Source organism: Lemur catta, chromosome 5 (genome assembly GCF_020740605.2).
Source record: "Lemur catta isolate mLemCat1 chromosome 5, mLemCat1.pri, whole genome shotgun sequence".
Taxonomy (NCBI): Eukaryota; Metazoa; Chordata; class Mammalia; order Primates; family Lemuridae; genus Lemur; species Lemur catta.
In genome coordinates this window covers 5946107-5965966 of record NC_059132.1, presented here as the reverse complement: position 1 = coordinate 5965966, position 19860 = coordinate 5946107, and the positions used below count along the sequence as shown (strand labels likewise).

Genomic DNA, 19860 nt, shown 5'->3' with positions numbered 1-19860 from the left:
TCCCACTAGCCTTGGGCCAAGGGGAAGTCCTCATAGAGTCCAGCTCCTGGCCCACGATCACCCAGTACAGCCACTGGAGTATCCTGCTTCCTTCTTCCTGCACATGACCACCGCAAGCTCACAGCAGAGCATCTGGAGTCCTGAGTCAGGTCCAGGGCATGTGACAGGGGCCCCTGTCTGGGTTGGGGGATCAGGGCAGCTAGAGACTAGGTCAGGCCAAGCCTGGCTGCTGTGGGGGGGAGGGGGCGCCTGGCGGCGCTGGGCAGGCTGGGATGGGGGGAGGCCTTTGGCGGCCTCGGAGAACAAAGAGGCTGGGGTTGCCAGGATATTCTGTGGAGCTGAAGCCAGCGGTGATGGGGCTGGGAGAGGGGCCACGGTGGCCGTGGGAACTGCGCCTGCTGCCCCCACGCTAGCTCACTCATCCAGACTGGGCCTCAGGGCCAGGCCAGGGCACAGCCTGGGGGCAAGAGGGGCTGCCAGAGCCCCCATTCTCTCCCCAGAGTCGCACGGCTGTCAGGGCAGGGACCCAGGAAATGCTGTAGGCAAAGGCACACATGGCAACGGCGTCAGTGTCAGTGAGAGGCACACAGGTGCACGCTGACATGGTGTCGCGGCCACACACCCAGGGTTATCCAGGCAGCATCACAGGGTCACGCCGTGGTCACACAGACACATCACACACTCATACACAATCCCTGATGTCAGTTCCAGGGCCATCTCCATGAGGGTCACACAGATACAAGGTCACACACTCACTGAATCACTAAGTGTTGCCACAGGTCACACAATGCCATACAACATCAGTGTTGTACACCCAATGTCACACGTTCAGTTGTACAACCCAGTATCACATTGGGTCTGTTACAGGACTATACAATGTCACAGGATCACACAAAAAATGTCACAGAACATCCCAAAGTGTGGCCACTGACATCATACACTAATCCATGGCCCTGTGAGGTTCCACATCACAGTCTCCCACACACTGTCACAAACCCATTTTCATAATGTCACACCTGATGTCACACAGCCACATTGATGCACAAGGCCTCACGTGGTTGTCAGGGCCTTGAAGCACCTCTCTCCCTCTCTCCCTCTCTCTCTCACACACACACGCACACGCACACGGACACACACGAGGGGCCCTGCAGGGGCTACATGGAGGCTGGACATGTCTTACAGCCCATGTGTGCACCTAGCCTCTGTGAACCTCCACCCTCCCACCCCCAGAGCTGGCCCTGAATGCCAGATCACCCAGGTCGGGGGACAGGGTGCCTGGGCTGGCTCCTAGGTCACCACGTCAGGCTCCCAACTGCAGCAGAGGGGACCTGGGCACACGACCCCCGCGGGGAGTCCACCTCTGACTCTTCTCTGCTAGACGGGAGGGCAGCAGGGGTGAGCTGCAACAGACACACGGAGGCTCAGAGATCAGAAAGATGAAGCGACAAAGACACAGAAGAGTCAGGGACCAACAGAGACCATCAAGACAGAGATGCAGAGACAGTGAGCAGAGAGAACCGCAGAGACAGACAGGCTGGTGCAGGCTGGGGCCAGGCAGGGGAAGGGCTGGAGGCTGGGCCACGCTATGGAGCGGGGAGTCGGGGTGGCTTCAAGAGGATACACAGCCGGGCAGAAGGTGGGGGACACCTTGGTGAGATTTAGGTGAATAATAGTTTTAAAATAGCAACACCAGCTGCCATTAATTGAGAGCTTACTACCAGTCGGGCCCTTCCCTAGTGTGATCTCATTTCATCCTCGGGCAACTTTATGGGGGACACAATTACTGTCCCGTTTCCCAGATGAGGTAACTGAGTCCTCAGCGTGTTTTCAGCCTCACAGCTATCCCCACCCCTGCCTCCTCCAGACACAGAGGGGCTGGCCTACCGTTTCCACGAAGCACAGCGGCGAAGGGCTTTGAGCCCTGGGTGTGTGTTGGGGGGTGGGCCCAGGAGACACGGCTGGGCTGCGGGTTGGCACACCAAAAGGTACAGGCGGCTGAGTCACGGCACCCCCCCTCGGGGCTGGCCCCAGAGCCGTCCACCCCACACCTGTAGGTGTGCCAATGAGGGCCGGCTGAGGCCATCTGCAGCCTGCGTGCTGCCAGCAGCGGGCGGGGCAGGCAGGGGCCTCCTGCCCGGGTGCCCCCTGCTGGCCAGGCTCCCCCCAGCTCCCCCGGAGAGGACCCTCCCCCTCGAGGTGGCGGAGGTGCTGCAGTTTGCCCTGTGCTGGGGGCGAGGGTGCCCCTGAGCTGCAGCCGCTCCCCCTACTCCCTGCTGGACGCCCCCCTTCGGCAGAGCCGCCTGGAGAGATCACAGGCAGCCACATGAAAGGGAATTTTTCCCAGGCAGAGATGAAGTTGAAAGCTGCCTCCCACCACCCCCACCCGCCCCGCTGGGCCAGGCCGGGCTGCTGAGGCCCTGGTGCTGGAGAGGAGCTTGCGACACTCGGGAAGGGGCTGCGGGGGCAGCGCCCCCCAACATGGCTGCATTCTCCTCCCAGGAACAATGGCAGAGATAGCCCGTCTGCCCCACCTCATAGCCCGCTTGGCTTCAGAAATTGCTCCCTCCCTCACTTACCTGAAGCCAGGCCCCAACATTATCAGGAAGTCCTTCCTCAAGTCTAGCCTCCAGCGCAGCCAGGCTCAGAGCAGCTGGGTGAGAAAAAAGCTCCCCCAGTGGATGGACAGGCCTCTTCCTTCAGCCTGCCTCTGTGCTGTATGGGGAGGACATGCAGCTGCCACCCCTTCCTGTTTAGACCGCCACGGCCCAGACCATGTGGCTGTGTGGTGACTTCCCCAGACATCTGGCCCATGAAGTCCCAGACAATCTTGTACCTAAAACCTTCTGGGGTGGGGACAGACAAAGTCAGGGACACCCCCAGAACTCAGTCTAGCAGCCCTCAGGCCTAAAGAGGATATGTGTGTATGTGTAGGGGGGTGTCTCTGTGTGCGTGCTGGGCACAGCCAGGCCCCCACGAACCCAAGCTAGAACTGCCCCCTGGGGAATCATATCGGGGGGGGGGCACTAGATCCCTGCCATGCAGGAAGAAATAGGACCCTGAATGGGCAGCTGAGCCCCCCACCCCCACCGGCTGCCTTGCACTGATCAGGCCCTGATGAACTTAGGAGACCAGAGCAGGTGGCCCTAGTTGAGTGAAGATCCCTGGAGGCCCAGGTTCTAGGCACGGGATCCAGCCAGGCAGGTTAGGTGCGCCGGTGCCAGCCACTTCCAGACTCGGAGCTTTTCTCCATCCTGCCTGCCAGGCTGGTTGCTCCTGCTCGCCCCCATTCTGGATCCAGAAGGCCTCTCTTCCCAAGGAATCCGCACTCTACATGTCCCTGGGTTATTCTTCTTCCCCATCAAGGTGGTCCCAGACAACCCCTGCCCAGCAACAGCCCCCCAAGCCAGCTACCCAAAACCAGAGAGCAAGAAGCCAGTGGTGCTTCGTGACACAAACATGCATTCGTTTTATTCACAAAACAGCCTGGTTTCCTAAAACAATACAAACAGCATGTTCATCAGCAGGAAGCTGGCCATGGGCAGGGCGGCCCAGGCCGCAGGGGGCCCCCTGGGCACCCACCCCCACCGGCAGGGGACCACGCAGAGAAGCCCTTTCTTCTGTCCCCATCAGCAAGGCCAGAAAAAAAGGACTTATTTTCTCTAAGGGAAGTAGCCAGGATTGGAAATATCGACAGAGAGGCTCCCGAGATCTCAGTGGATAAACAAACAGAACTTTCATTTTTCCAAAATCATCACTGTTGGGGTGGGGGAATCCCAGCCTGGGGGCTGTGGGTGCAGCATGGCTGGCCTGGGCCCGGGGGTGGGTGCTCCCTCCCCCTCTGCGAGCTCCTCGCTGGCAGCTCTGCACGCGTGGATGGACACAGAGGGGCTTCTACACGGCGCCATCAACATCCTCCTTATAACGTGAGTGGATTCTCCAGGCAAACTATGCACTATTTCATGGTCGGAAAGAATCAAAGGAAGTTTAAATGAGGGTGGAGTTAAACTGTGCTAAATTACAGTAGTGCTTATTAGTAACTAGATTCAAAAGGTTACAGAAAATTTACATTCTCTACACAAAAACTGCATCTCCTGCACAGACAACATCGACATCAACACAGGAAGGAAACTGATTGTCCATTCTTTGCCCAGGAAGTCTTGGTACTTTATAGATTCATCTTTACCTCTTTTTTGTTGTTGTTCTTCCGAAAAAGCAGTTAAAATTTTTTTCTTTTCTTTTTATACTAGGGACGTGGAGATGTTAAAACGACAACAAAAAATATATATATAAAAACAGGAATGAAATCTGTGAGAGAATATTTTTGGTTCTAAAGACGGGTGCATCCGTTTGTCTTCGCCCGAATCCCTTGCTGGAGACCACACGAGCAGTGACATTGCACGGAGAGGGCAGCTTTGGATTCCGCCGCCGTCACTGAAACCACCGGAAGGCGGCTCCCGTCGGAAGCATCACCTTCTGGCGGGGGCGGGAGACAAAAACAAGGAGAGAGTTCAGTCAGGGTCCGGATGGGCCTGGCGAAAAGACGTCCCGCGGATGGCCTCGTGGCGGAGGGACAGGCACGAGCAAAGCAGCCACTCCGAGGCGCTCCTGCTGTCCCAGCCAGGCCAGAGAGGGAGCCTGACCCGCTGGGCCGCTGCGGAGCCCAGAGGACCCTGAGGCCTCCTGAGCCACTGTGCCCAGGGACCCTCCTTCCGGATAGGAAGACCCCTTCCGTGGCCCGAATGCAACCAGAGCCGGGGGGCTGCGGTGCATCTGGGGGCCGTGTGCATGCTTGCCAAAGGAGCGCACGAGCGCGCACGCTGGGCTGGACGTACGGGCCGTGCCTCGCGCCCCGACTGCGGAGCGTGCACGGAGCTGTGCGGGAGCGGGGATATTTGGTGCGTTTGTCGAGTGGCGGTGTCTGTGAGAGTGTGAGGACTGGGCAGGTGTGTGTGTGTGTGTCTACACTGGACCCAAGAGGGAGGCTGTGGGCGCACACAGGAAAGCAGAACTATGAGAGCTGGGGCTGGGGTGGGGGGAGGGCAGCCAGGAGGCCATGGCTGGGATACCATTGTTGTTTTCCAACCATTCTGGACATTTGCATCAAGCCCACTTGTAGAGGGGCGGGGACAGGGGCAAAGACAGCAGGCTGAAAAGATGCTTTTGTACCCAGGCCTGGCATTCCAGCTAGGTTGCTGCATCTGGGGGCACAGGGACAGGCCCTGCCACAAGGGTAGAGAGAAAGCAGTATGGGAACCCCTCTGCCTTCTCTAAGCCAGTCCCATGGTGGACAGCCCCTTGCCTATACTCCAGGGTCATGGCCGTCCCCCAACCCCAGTCTAAAAGAATCTGTCAACTAGGTACCCACACCAAGGATTCTTCCAAGTGCCAGAGCAGGGCAACCAGCAGTTCTCTCCTTGGGTGGCCTTGGGGGGAAGACTGGGCCCTGGAGGGGCAATAGAAGGGCCTACCCTCTAGGCCACAGGGTCCATGGGACAGAACCCCTCAAACGGGGCAGAGAGTCCCAGAATCTTAGGTCATGGACTGGATGCTTTGGACATGTCAGAACATCGGAAACTTGGGACCTGTACGGGAATCTCATACGTGACCCAGAACCCCAGGAGGGATCAGAATCCCAGGGCCTGGCTGGGAATGCTGGGCCCTGCTTGGAACTGTATGCTTGCCTTGCAAATGACAGCCTCATGGGCTCTCAGGAGGTGGCTCTGACTTTTGGGGCAGTGAAGTGGTGTCTCGCAGCCAGATTCCAGACCCCACGGAGTGGCTGGGCATCCCTCAGACATCTGCCCAGGTAGGAAAGGTGGGTTTGGGGTTGGGGGTGGGTCTGGACTTCCAGACAGATGCAAGAGCCCACACACCTCCCTCTATGGCGCCGTTACCTCCAGAGCAGCAGAAGGCTTCTTTTTGAGTTCCTCACATTTTCTGAATTTGCAAATCTGATGGCCAGTCTTTCGGTTCCTACAACTGCTGCACTGCTCGCAGTTGATGCGCCGCCGGCAGGGCGCGCACATGCCGCAGCGTTTCCGCTTCTTCTTGCCCGAGCTGATGGCGGAGGCCAGCTCTCCCTGCATGGGGTACTCGGCCAGGCCGGCCATGTGCAGCGCACTCTCGGCCAGGAACACGCCGGCCGGGGTCATGATGAAGAGGCCTGGGTTGATGGGGAAAGCGCCCAGGTAGGGGAAGTCGGACTGGCCGTTGAGGGCTTCGGCCCCAGCCACGGCCTCCATGTCGGGCAGGCCAGCGCCCGCCTCGCTCATCAGCGGCAGGTGCTCCTGTACCACGCGCTTCAGCATCTCTGTGGACTGCGCAAACTGCTGCAGCGTCAGATGTCCCTCGGCTGCCAGCTCCGTGGCCCGCTCTGCCTTGCTCAGCAGGCTGGCCACAGCACCACTTTTGTGCTTTGAGGTAGGGTTGCTCTTGTCCACCGCCATGGCCGCTGCCAGGTCGTGCCCATTGGCCAACAGGGAGGCGGCTGTAGCCGCCGCCGCCTTCTCAGCAGACTCCCCGCCCATCATGCTGCCGCCGCCGCTGCCACCACTGCTACCAAAGGAAGAGTAGTGGGAGAGCGGGCGGGAGCGGCGCAGGCTCTTGTTGAGGGGTTCACTGATGATGCCGCTCTTGTTCCGACGCTCGGGGGGTGGTGTGTCATCTGCCACTGAGGCTGGCGCAGCAGCAGCCACCGCTGCACTCTTGTCTGCCGCTCCCACCTTTGGGCCGCTGCTGCCACTGCCATTGGTGCTGCTGCTGCTGCTGCTGCCGCCACTGGTGTCCTGGGAGCCACCGCCAAGGCTCGACATGGTGGGGCCGAGGCCCGGATCCCGCTGCTGGGGGAGCCTGCCAACTGCCGGGGGCCACAGACTAGCACCTGGCTCTGCTGCCCGCGACAGAGATGCCTGGGGAGCCTCGCTGCTCAGGGCAGGCACATGGTCAGGTGTCCGCGTGGAAGTGTCTTCACTCTGTCGGGACAGGAGGATACAAGGTCAGGGCGGCAGTGAACACCTCCTCCTTCAACGTCAACGCCACCACTGTCAACCATATTGTTGCCATAACAACCACAAGGTTGACCAGGCTTTTATTAAGTGCCAGACCCAGCCTGGTTGGGAGTTTTTTAACTTACAGTATCTCAGCTAAGACTCACAAGAACCCTGTGAAGTAGTGGCTGGTAGTTCTCTATTTTATTTGATAGATGATGAAAACAAGGTTTGGGAGAACGACTGGCCACGGACACACAGGCATCGAGTGGCATGGCAGAAACTCAGCCCCGCTCTGCCCTGCTCGGGTCTGGGAAGATCAGACAGAGACAGGCAGTCCTTCCTGTGCCGGGGTGGGGAGAGCTGGAGATGCTTCCTGGCCGTGGAGAGACTATAGAGTCACCTCCACTTGCTAACCTTCCCTTCCCTGACCCATCTGAGGAGAGGAATGCTTGACGGTGCAGCCCAAAAAGTCTGGTTTGCTGCCCCTGGACCTTCCTTTGGAGATTTCTAACATACATCAGTTATCTCAAGGCTCTGACAGGTCCTGCAGGAAGGCTCCAAAGGAACCTGTCTGCCCTTTGTTTAACCCAGAGTTTGCCAGTAGAGCACACGCAGCACTGGGCCACAGGACAAGCCTTCCCCTGCTGGCGTGGGAGGTCATGCTTGTGCACAGACTTCCTCCTCCGCTCCCAAACCACAGTCGTCATCATCTCAGACCCACTCTTCTCTCTACGTGGGCCTCGCTGCCATGCTCTGGCCTGGCTCCCAGACTGGTGAGGGGCAGAGGCCCCACAAGGCCTGGAGAGTGGGGCCTGGGTGGAGGTCCCACTGAGAACCCGGAGAGCTGGGGTGGGCTGTAGATGGGGGGGGGGCAGCTCTGGCTGGGGAGGACTGGCACTGAGAGAGCAGGGGGGACCCTGGAGGGAACAGAGCCAAGTGGAGCCTGTCCTCTGGCCATTTCCCCATTTCTGAGGTGCCCTCCACAGGACGGGGCTTGCCCACTCCGGTGTCAAGGCTAAGGCATTTGAGCAGCCAGCCTCCTTGGCTGGAAGGAACTGATCTAGATGGAGTGGGGTGGCAGTTTCCTCATTAGTTCTGGCTCTCCAGTGTCCCTTCCCTGTCTGCCTGCTGCGGCCTAGCCACCCCCCAGGGGAAGGGTGGGAGGACAGGGCCCAGCCCCTGAGCAGCTGGCGGCTCAAGGGGGAGGCGCACATCTGGTGGCCCCATCCTGCCCTGGGCTTGCAGACAGCACACACTGGATCTTTGTCCCCAGGCAACCCCACCACCCCCCAGTCACAGGACTCAGCCCATCCTGGGAGATCATCTAGTCCAAGCCTCTACATTTACAAAGGGGGAAACTGAGGCCCTGAGAAGAAAGGGATTCCTGCCCCGGGACTGCTAGGGAGTGGCTGCAAAGAGGAACATGTGTGAGAAAGGGAAAACTCTGTCTCCAGGGTGAGGCAACTGGCAGGTGTCAACAGCCACACTCCCTGGCCCTCACCTGTGGGCACCTGCCCACCGTTACCTGTGCCACGCTCCTGCCTAGCGCAGGTAAACGGGTGGTGAGGAGGAGCTGGGTAAGGCGACAGAGTCCACCAGGACAGACCCACGAGGGCCTGGCAGGGTGTCCAGGCCGGGATGGGGGGTGTCAGAGGTCAGAGGCATAGTTTAAGAGGAAGGAGACCACGTGTTCCCAAGGATAGCTGTGTTCTCTCTCACCTCCAAGGCCAAGCCCAGGCTGGCTTTTCAGCCCCTGTCCTCATGGAATGGTGACCCCTCCAGGTATCGGGGACCAGGGCCAGAAACCATTAAGTCAGCTCATCCAGCTCCTGCCCATTTGAGCTCAACTACCCAGCCCTGGACGACAACCCTGGCAGCCCCAGATACAGGGTGAGGAGAGAGAAGACAGGAGAAGGCAAGTGTCTGTGGCCTGGGGAGGTGGGGAGGGGAGTAGTCTGTGCCCCAGCCCCTGTGTATGTCCCCCGCCTCTGCAGCCCGCTGGCTGGTGGCAGAAATCGATAGCTGCATTAACGCTGCTCTTGCTCTGCTCACTCCTCCCTCCTCCCAGCTCCAGGATCTGGCTCTGCGTGCAGGGCGGCAGGTCAATTAGAAGTCAGCTCCCTCCAACACAGCCGGCCTGCGTTCAGGGAGGCGCTCTGCTCAGTCTCTCTGCTTTTGTCTCCATCCTGAGTTCTCTTGGTGGGGACCAAACCTTCATGTTCTGTCCATCTCTGGCTCTCTTGGAATTTCTCTCATCTTCCACTTTTCTGTTCTTCCCCAGGAACCACCTGCCTCCAGCCTCCCAAGTCCTGGCAAATGCTGAGCTTGAGACCAGAGGACGTGATATGTCACTGAACAGGTGCTATAGGCAGAAAGAACACTATGGCTTGTCAGCCACTGGCCCACAGGGTTACCTCTGTCCTCAACTCCAGAGTGGGCAGACATAACATCTAGTCCTCAAGCTTGTTCCAAATTTGTCCTGTACCTGGTCATCTTCTCCTTTAGACCTTAGGAAAAACTGATGCCCTGGTCCCAGTGGATCCCTGACCATGAGCCCCATGTGCCCTACTCATGGAAGGGGAGGACACAGAGGGAACGTTCTCCCCCCAGCCTTCCACTGTGGGGCACACAGCAGCCCCCTTCCAGGCCAGGAAGGGCCTGGCAGTGCCCAGGCAGCAGGGGAGGAGCCGGGGCTGCGTTGAAGCGGAGCGGGAATGAGCGGGAGGGAAAGCTGGCGGGCAGGCGGGCGGCGGCGGGCGCATCCATCATCGGCCCTGCCAGGAACGCATCCAGCCCCCAAAAAGAAATACTGCGCCTGAGGAGGGACAACAAAGGGCTCCGTTTCATCAGCAATGCGGAGCCAGCGCCCCGCCGCCCCGCCAGCCGCGGTCAGCCCACAAAGGACCCCTTTGTCCATGCAGGAGCCGGCCAGCCGGGAGCTGGGACCAGGGGCTGACGGGCGGGGACAGAGCCCAGGGGGCCAGGGGGCGGCCAGCCTCGGAGAGCTGGGGGGCAGAGGGACACATGGGGGCAGAAGAGCGGAGACAGGTGGTGGGGATAAAGAATCACGAGGCAGGGAACTCGAGGGGTGGGTCAGAGCAAAGACCTGGAGAGGAGGGGCAAGGGGTCAAGGTTAGAGGGCACAGTGTCATGGGGAGCAGGGTCTGAGGCGACTGGGCTCGGAGAGACCCAGGGAGCCAGGGCACCTAGCCCAGGCTTGGGGACTTGCGGGTCCGAGAGGCGTGGAAACAGCCCTGAAGAGGGAGGCCTCCGACACAGCGTGGGGACCAAGGGAAGGCAGCTGGACAAGCCCACGGGAGAGGGAGGGCAGGGAGGAGAGGCCAGATCAGACCCACCGGCTCTGCCCACGGCCAGGGGACAGGAAGGGGACGGAGGGCAGGCGGGCGAGGGGTTCTTGGCCTCAGGGCATGGCTGTGGCTCCAGTGCCTCCTGCAGCCCAAGCTCATGGGCAGAGCGGGGAGGAGAGGGAGAGTCAAAGCCGGGACCACCCTCCTGGCAGCGGGGCCACTCTGTGCCTCCCCCCTAAGGCCCTGACCAGCCCCAGAAGGCAGACCTTGCCCCTCTAGCTGGCCCCCACCACCAAAGTTGACACTCAGGTACCCTTCACTAACTAATCCTATTAACTAGCATTTACGGAGCACCTCCTGTGTCCCAGGCCCTGTGCTCTCGTGCTGTACGAGTCACCTCCTGGACGCTGCCCCAGAACCCAGGAGACAGCAACCATTAACCACTTCAGGGAGGAGGGCACTTAGGCGCACAGAGGTTCAAGTTGTCAGGCCGAGGTCGAACAGCTGGTGCCTGGTGGGGCAGAACGTGAACCCAGAGCCCAAGTGTTAGCCCGCTCAGTGACTACCTCTGCTCTATGGGGCAGCTGACACAGTGGCCCCAGGGCAGGGTGACCCAGCTGCCCCTGAGGCTGCTCCCATCCCCCAGGATTATTACCGTGCCTGTCACCTCTCCGTGGTTGGGGGCAAGCTGTCACACACCCCAGGGGAGTGCCCCCACCTGGAAGGCTTGGAGATGCCCAGGCAGGAACCTGGAACGCTGGGCCAGTGACATCATAATGACAGCTGGCAATGAGGTCACCGGAGGTGGTGGCAGTGCCCTTACTCCACCCTCAGCCCCCGAAGAGCCTTACTTCACCCCAAGCAGGGCTCTGTCCTGAACCCTCAGGCCAGACAGCATGGGGGAGGAGGGCACACCCTGGCGTGAGGTGGCACTGTCTACACGTAGACATGTACACAGGTGGCCCCCAGCGGACGTTCTGGAGGTTCAGTTGCACACACCTCCCATGCGCCTACCTCACTAGCCGCCCTGTGCCCTGCAGTACTGGGGCGACAGTGGAGGACACAGACCCAGACCCGGCACTCGCTGCCTTCCAGGAGTACACAGGAGCTGGGCCCACGGTCACAAGAACCAGCGTGAAACGAGAGCTGGAAGGGGACCTAGTGGGGCATCTGGGGCCTTCCTGGAGGAAGGGACTGCTAGGCTGAGAGTTCAGGATAAGGAGAGGCTGCCAGAGGGGACACAGGCTGAAAGAGTTCCTAAGAAACGGGGAAAGTGGGTGCAAGATATGGCTATGAGGTTGGCAGAGTCCCAGTTGGGCAGGACTATTTAAAACAGTTTTATTGAGGTACAGTTTACATACTATGAAATCCATTCACTCTGAAGTGTATAATTCAATGATTTTTAGTAAATTTACAGAGTTGTGCAAACATCACTACTACCAAGGGCAGGGTCTGAGCAGGGCCCCGTCCTTCCTCTCCTCCTTGCTGGCTGGACCCAGGGAGGCCCCGGGGGAGGCTGCGTGTCAGGCCCAAGGTGCTGGCCCAGCAGAAGACGCCGTCATCTGGGTGGGCGGCTCTGCAGACCCCCACAGCCTGACTCAACGCACCCTGCCCCACACTTCCATGCAGCTCCTGACACCCCCTCACACCCCTTCCCCCACCTGGGTGGACTGGTCCCCTTGGCCTCGGAGGGAGTGGGATGGACAGACAGGCTGACAGCAGGCTGGCCGGTGGTGGCAGGAGAGCAGACCACAGGCTGCGGTGGTTGAGCTGAACCAGGCAAGGAGGGGGAGCAGGGGGATGTTCCGTCTCTGATTTCCATGATTCAGCCTGGGGAGTTTCCAGAGGGAAAAAGAAGCCCCGCTCAGGCCCAAGGGACGCACACAGGGACACTGGTCTGGGAGGCAGGAGAAATGCAGCCCCAGACGGACAGCGTGGCACACACACACCCAGCTACGACGAACACACATACGCTGACACGCTGAGCACTGACTGCTAGCACCCGGCGGGTGGCCTGGCGTGAGACATGCCCTCAACACCACTAGGGTCACCCCAAGACTAACACCCAATCATATATCCTGCCCAGCTCCACATCGCCTGACCCGCTTCCACCCTTCCTTCCAGGGCAGGTGCCACTCCCCAGCCTGAGAACTAAAACATGCTGCTGACACACAGGTGCAAACCCCCTAGTACGTGGGCTGGAGGACATCAGCCCATCCAGGGACGGCAACTCCGAGGCCCCGGGCAGGAGGGCTGCTCCGACCTGGGGCTCTAGGGTACCTCTGATGAAGACAGGGCCGTCCGCATTAGGACCTGCTCCGGCCAGCTTCCTGCCCTGGCAGTCAAAAGATAAGGGGAACACTCTTCTTCATTTTGTGACCTTGGCATGTGGCCTCTGAACCAGTTTCCCCCTTTTGTCACATGTGACCATGAGGATCAGCTAACATGTATGAAACCCATGAGCTTCATCTCATGTAATCCTCAGACCCACTCTCTGAAGGAAGTACCACTGTCGCCCCATTTAGAGCAGGAAATTTGATAAGTAGTATGATGTAGAGAAAACGATGCCCTGCCCACTTGGGATCCCCTGGATCTTGGACTGAACATTTTCCAAGCGGTGCTGTCTGAGCTGACACCAGTCTGGGATCAGAGGCCAGACACCCACTCGGGCCCTCCCTCCTGCTGGGCCTCACCGTGGAGTAGCCCAGGCAAGGCTGGCTCAGACACACCTGAGCCAAGAAATCAGAGAGGGGCGCTGTCTCCTGGGGCCCCTGTGTGGGGTATGTTCGTGTGCCTGGGTGTGAAGGGGCAACACGTGTCAACAGGCCTGGCTAGGGAACTGGAGGCCTAAGGTCTAGCTTTGTGGTTCCACCCTGTGCCTCCCTGACCGTTGACTCTGACCTAGCCCTTTCCCCCAACTAAGCCTCCGTTTCCCATCTGTGAAATGGAGAGTGCTTCTTGCTCCTCAGCCTAGACTGCACGAGTCACGATCCCAGAGTGTCCCATGGGGAAGGGGGTAGAGAGACACAGAAAAAGAGATTCCAGATAGTGATCCCCTCCCCGCTCCAAATCTCAGGAGGGCCCCAGAAGCCCGAATCTGTTGATGTGATTTGCAAGTGGGGAAGCAGATTTGGAGAGAAGGGTTTTGAGCAGGTCACAGGGTTGAGACTGAGCCCCAGGTAACGTCAGACCTATGCAGGGAAGGGGCACCCAGTCCCTCCCGCTCTTATTTCCCCAGAGGACATGCAACAGCAGGTCCCAATAAGGAGCACTCATTCTCTGCCAGGCACTGCGCCGAGCAGTTTACGTGCATATTCTCACTGGATTCTTCTAACCTTTCTTATTATTCCCATTTTACAGATGATCAACTGAGGTCCAGGGAGGTAGTCACCTGCTGAAGGTCACAAGGTCAGTAGGTGTCCAAGCCAGGACTGTGACTCTCTGACACTGGCCAAGGGCTCCCAGGCACATGGAGGAAGGGCTTCAGCTGAAGGATGAGGTCCAGTTCAGCGCTCAGCCTGGGGGAACTCCTAGGTTTCCCATGGGTCCTGGGGGTGGCTCTCAGGCTCTGGGCAAATCACATCAGGGCACTATTGCAGAGAAGTCTGTAGCTGTACCCCAAAGCCCAGGAAAAGCCAAGGGAAGGGGCTGCGGGTGGGCTGGACGGGCCAGGCTGGGCCAGAGCTCCGGGCATTCCGGCGGCCTCCGCAGGAAGCAGAACGGGACGGAAACTGGCTCCTGCCTCCTCCCCCAGAATCCTGTGGGCAGCCCAGCCGGGCCACACAGAGGCCCTCTTTGTGCCTGCCCTAACCCGCCACCCGCGGCTGGCCCAGGGTTTTGAGTTTCCTGGGGGGTGGGGGCCCAGCCACTGCTAAGCCTCCAGCCACCTCCCCCTCTCGAGGGTAGTCACAGCAGTCCACAGCTGGAAGAGGAAGTGAGCGGATGGCTAGGGCTGCTCCAGAGACCCCAGGGGACCTGGAGTCTGCCTACATCCCATTCCCCCAATGTTCACACACCCTGATCAGAGGCTGGAGGTGGCAAGAAGGACCCAGAGACAGACACTGAGTTGCCCCCACCACTGGCACCCCACCCCTCAGCCAGCAGCCACCAAGCCCATCATGACACACCTGGGAGCCCCCAGCCCATCCTGGTGCTGCCCAGGTGGGTAGGGCAGTCCAGCTGCTCAACTGCCATTTCCCACGCTCTGGGGCTCTCTGGACACACAGCGCTCATCAAGCGGAGGAAAGCTCACTTCCCAGCACCGCAGGGGACAAGAGTCCCTTGAATGGTATAACTGCTCAGGGAACGCCAGGAACCTGGGAGTGAGCTTGGGGGTGGAGTGTGTACGTGAGGAGAGCACCCCGTACAATTATATTTCTGTGTGTCTACCCAGGAGGTACATCAGACACCTGCACGCTGTGGCGGGGGCGTGTCCGGTGGATGAACCACTGTGTACAAGGGGCTTATGCACCAGCGCAGCGGGAGGTCTTTGTGTGACTCCCCCGTGTGTGCACTGGAGGGGTGTGCAACCCACACCTGCGAATGCATGCAAACACCCAAGCGTGTGTGTCCAAGTCGAGTGGTTTATGTGGTGGGTGGATGTTTGTGGGTTCTTCTGGCCTGCGTGTGCCAACATATCTGCTGCATGAACACCGGCGTGTGCGCGTGTGTGCACCGTGAGTTGTGTCAAAAGCCCTGGGAGGTCTGTGTCTGGGGCCCTGCTGGAATGAGGATGGTGCAGACAGGAACTGGTGCAACATGCTAGGGCCCCTATGGAAACAGGAAGCTGCCCACAGGTGCGCCTGGGCTGTGGTGGGGGCTGGGCTCCACCCAAATTCAGTTTGTCCGCCTGAAAAACCAACCCACGATCCCACTGGTGGAGAATCTGTCCCAGCCATGAAGGAGACACCTGTCTTGCCTGCCATTAAAGGTCCAACAGCTCTGTCCAGCGTCTACCCGACTGCCTGGCCTGAGCGTGGAAAAAACTGGAAAACAAAAGCCCCCAGACCGCAGGCCCTCCCTGCAGAGGCGTGGGGGAGGCAGGCAAGAGGAGGGAGGCTGAGGGGGAGGGAGGGAGGTGTCGCGAAGCCCCGGAACACAAAAATAATGAGGCGAGAGGGGCCATAGGGACGAGCTGGCTGGTTCCGGAGTCGCTATCTGACCTTGACAGATGCCACAGCTGGGCGCCTGGAGAGGAGCCCGCCGCCACAGTGCTGCAGAACCCCCCCCCAGCACCTCCCCCAGGCCAGGGTCGATAGAGGCTCAGGCTGGCCCCAGCCACGGGCAGCCACCGCACCAGGCAGGAGCCAGGAGACCTCAGAGCACATCCCAATGGGGGGGTGGGGGGGAACCTGGAGGCAAGGGAGTAGGGGCAGGGCCAATGCAGGGCATGGGAGGCAGCAGTGGGGTCTCCTGAGGGTGCCCCAACCCTCAGGTATGGCTGTGTGAGAAGCACACAGAGCATGCCATTGTGCTTGTGTAGCTTAGCTGTGAAGCTGAGTATGTGTGGAGAAGGGAAGCAAAGTGTGAGTGTGGGTGTGACAAAGACAAAGATTGTACTTGTGTGTGTGTCCCTGGGGTCACACAAGGCTGGGGAGACAGACTAATGTCCCCAAAATGGGTGTGGCCACATCACTCAGGGGTGGGCACTGCTTACTCCCCCAACCCCCTCAAGAGCCACAGATGTCCTGGCTGGTGCAAGCCATGCTGGGGCTAGGAGTGGGGTGGGGGGCAAAGAGAGCCACAAGTCCTGTCACTTGCAGATGGAGGAGAGGTGCCCCTATGGTCCTTCATGGCCTACCCTCTCCCACCGTGGCACTCAGTGATGGGCACAGGGCTGGGCACCACCACTCTGGGGACATCAGCCAGGGGCTGGGGTGTGAGCCGCAGGAGGGGTGCTGGGCTGGAGGTGGATTAGCAATTCCGAGCACTGGCTGCATAATTAAAAAATCATTACAGCAGGCGGGCAGAGCTGAGTGTGAGCTCACGCTCAGAGCGGGCGGGGACACTGCCACAGCGCTCCCCCTCCCACCGCTTCCCCGAGGAAAAATCCCACCTGCTAATATAATTATGGAAAAACACAAGCACGGAAATTTGGTTTCAGCAAACAACGTGCCTGAGTGCCCAGGGCCTGCCTGGCCCTCAGCACAGCACACAGGCTGGTCACTGGCACCCAGGGCTCATGGCAGTGAGGCGGGCTCTGCTGGGTCCAGACTCCGATCTCCACCCGCTCAGCTGCCCCCAAGGGAGGAGGGTAGGGGAGGCATATAAGGCCCAGCTCCCCAAATCCCAAATCTAGGAGAAAATTGCCTGGTGTTAACAGTTTACAAATGGGGAAACCGAGGCTAAGGAATCTGCAGTAGGTCACTTTTGTGGCAAAGCTAAGACGGGATGGATCCCAGTGCACCAGTGTCACACCTCAGGAGCTCAATAGGTCACTTTCCCCTGTCCCAGCCCCTTCCAGTCCGGCGTGGGGACCAGCCTCTCCCTCCCTGAGACTGAATAAGGCTGTCCCTGCCATGTACCCGCACCCCAGAGCCTACCCGGCACCACGGCGGGGGTTTGGCGCCCCAGCCTCCCAGTTCAGGGACAGGGCGTCCCGGGCTCGCCTGGGTTAAGCCGGGCGGGCAGAGCTGGCTCCCGCCCGAGAAACGCGGCCAGCTCTGGGGCACAGGCCCCAGAACGGCAGGAACAGCCGCCATCACCTCGGGCCTGGAGCGGGCAGCCGGCCTGGAGCGGGCAGTGGGCGGCGCGGGTAGGGAGCCGGGCCTAATTAGTCGGCCTGGGACCCGGGCGGGCGCCGGGGTGGCAGACGCGGCCGCCAGAGCCGCGCAGGCACGTCCGCGTCCGGCGGGGAGGCGCCCTGGGCCGCGGCGGGACAGGCGGCCTGGGGAGGCCCGGGCCAAGGAGATTCCGCACCGAGAAGGCCTGTCTCCCCTCATTCCTCGGTGCCACCAGGCGCAGCAATTAGAGGCTTTCAAAGTTTGTCCTTAATTGGTTTCATTTTTGCCTCATAAATGATTCATGGCCCCGGAGGTCTGGGAGGCAGAGGGAGTGGAGGGGAGATTTGGGGAGGCTTTCGCCTGGGGCCGGGCCTCCTACCTGAAGCTGGGGAGGGGGCCGCAGCCCCGGCCCAGTGGATGAGAGGGGCTGGGAAGCCCGGGGCAGGTGGGACCCTGCAGCAAAAATTAAAATCCAGGCCCTCTCCTTGGAGCACTGACTAATTAGGAACAGCAACTTCTTTCTGCAGACCGGAGCTCTGCGCCCGGACCTAGCCCCGGAGCCCCGGAGCCCGGGAGCCACCCGAGCACTCACCGCAGCTGCGGGCTCTGGGAGCATGAATAATAATGCGATGGTAACAAAATAACAGTGTCCATAGTAATAATAAGGATGGTGAACTCCAGGCACTGAAGCTAAGAACACTGCATGCGTGTCTTTTAACCGCCCCCCCACCCCAAGCACTACAAGGAGAAGCACTGAGAACCCTGCTTTACACATGGAGAAACTGAGGCTCAAAGAGGTTAGAGCCTGCCCTCTGACCCTGTCTGATGCCAGAACCCCCCAAGCTCTCAGGAGCAACGGGCCAAAGGCTGGACAGCAAGAACACTGCCTGCCAGTGGTCAGGAACTGGAGGGCACAGGGAAGCCTACGAATGGTCCCGAGGCCTGAAGGGGGGGCCCCAGAACGCCCCCACCTGAGATCTGCCCCTCAACAGGCTGTGTGACCTTGGCTGAGCAAGGGCCTCACAGGGCCTTAAGTGACCTACCTGTAAATGGGAACACAGGAGCCCCATGACTCCTCAAGAGTGCTAGCCCTGTGCTGGACACTAGGATACCGACAGGAGATGCCATGGACCCCTCTGGCAGGGAGCTCCGGGCCTAGGGACACACACACAGAAGACTCTAACAGGGAACCCTGAGCACTCAACCAAAGGCCTAAATTATCAGGAGCAGGACCAGGGAGGGCTTTCAGGAGGAAGCGAAGTTGGCAGAGGAAGTATCTCCTCTCTGACCCCATGCCCAGCCCACCAGGATGCTCAGGCAGTGGGTGTGGCCCACTTAAACGCAAGCCTGGGGTCAGATCTTGAAGAAACCCAGAACTACAGACCGTATCAGAGCGATGGGGATGCAAAGTGCCCAGCCCAGCCTGCCCGTGCCGGTCACTTTTATTCAGAATAACTATGGGAGGTGAGGCCTATAAAGGTAACTGCAGGGCCCACTTGGCCCCTGGAAATCCCGGAGGTGAGGGAATGCACTAAACAAATCCCAGGGAGGATGCTGGATGGACCGACCCCCTCAGAGCAGGCCCCGGAGACCTGGGCTGCTAGCTATTACGCAACCCTGCAGGTCACCACGCCCTCCGAATGGCACCGGTGATCACCCCCCATTTCCCAGATGAGGAAAATGAGGCTCAGAGAAGCTAAGGTACCTGCCCAAGGCCACACAGCTCAGGAGAGCCCATGCTCCTCACCTCGCCGGCCTCCTGTGGGTTAGTGTACCTGACATGTCCTGGGCCTAGCCACCGCCTGGCCACCGCCTGCCCCAGCCCTGACCCTTCCCCTGTCTGGACAAAGATCGCTTGAAAGCCAGAACTCCTCCTCCCACTAGGACTTGGTCTGGCTGAGGCTTGTGGTCAGCAGCCCTGCAGGGGGTCTCTATGTACCCTGGGACCCCTGGGGCATGGGGCTGGGTCGTCCTGAGGATTGGATGGCGTGGCGGGGGAGCCCCTATACATACACACAGGGCACCACAAAAGTCGAGGGTGGGCGAATAAGGAGGAAAATGGGGCCAGGAGTGAAAGGGTGGAGGGGTTGTGGATGTTTTCCAGCCTCCTCCTTGGGGAACAGAGTCAACTGCAAGGCCCCTATCACTCACGCTTGGGAGGAGGCTGCCTGTTGGATCCTAACAGCTGTGGCATTCCTCCTTTGGGAAGAAGATCCAGTTTTATGCCTCCTGCTCCACCCTGTTGGAGGATACAGCTGAACAACCTGGGCAAGTCTCACCCTCTCTGAGACTCAGCTGCTTCATCTGCACGATGGGCCCAATAATGTCCCTTGAGTCCTTCGGAAAAGCCTTTGAGAATAGGTTTAGAGGTTTTCCTTGAGAAGAAGGGTTTGGAAGAACTGGAAAAAACATTCAGTAGTCTGTGTTGGCTGGGGCACTTGAGACACTGGGGTCAGAGGCTTGACAATGGCTTGTTGAACATACAAAGTGGCCGTGTTCTGAGGACACCGAATCCATTCTCAGCAGGTCTAAGTCAACAAACCCTCCCCAGGTGCCCACTCTGAGCCAGGACACTGGTCTGCCCTTGCTCCTCACTGTGCAACTACCTGTCTCAGGGATACTCAGCCAGGTCACCGGGGCACTGGGGTCCCTCTGCCCAGCCTGCCTAGGAAGCTGCACGTCTTCAGCGGGTCAGCCCTGACGTCAGCAGGACCGGCCAGGCGTGGAGCGCGCCACCCCCGGAACTGCCAATTAATTAACTTTTTCAAATTAATTTCCCAAGCAAAATTCCATAATTACATCTGTCTCCCTCAGCCCAAGCTGGGCAGACAAGAGGACCCT

General features: G+C 59.6%; 1 protein-coding gene across 3 annotated transcripts in view; it reads right to left on the bottom strand.

The window, feature by feature from the left end:
- Positions 1 to 3442: 3442 nt before the first annotated feature.
- CXXC5 (CXXC finger protein 5) overlaps positions 3443 to 19860 on the bottom strand; it is a 33253-nt gene continuing 16835 nt past the window's right edge. For all 3 annotated transcript variants that reach the window (XM_045550948.1, XM_045550949.1, XM_045550950.1), the window contains exons 2-3: positions 5895 to 6971; positions 3443 to 4473 (exon numbers count right to left, since the gene is read on the bottom strand). In XM_045550948.1, the coding sequence (XP_045406904.1) occupies positions 4429 to 4473; positions 5895 to 6812 (963 nt within the window). In that variant the 5' untranslated portion in view covers positions 6813 to 6971 and the 3' untranslated portion in view covers positions 3443 to 4428. The remainder of the gene's footprint in view (positions 4474 to 5894; positions 6972 to 19860) is intronic.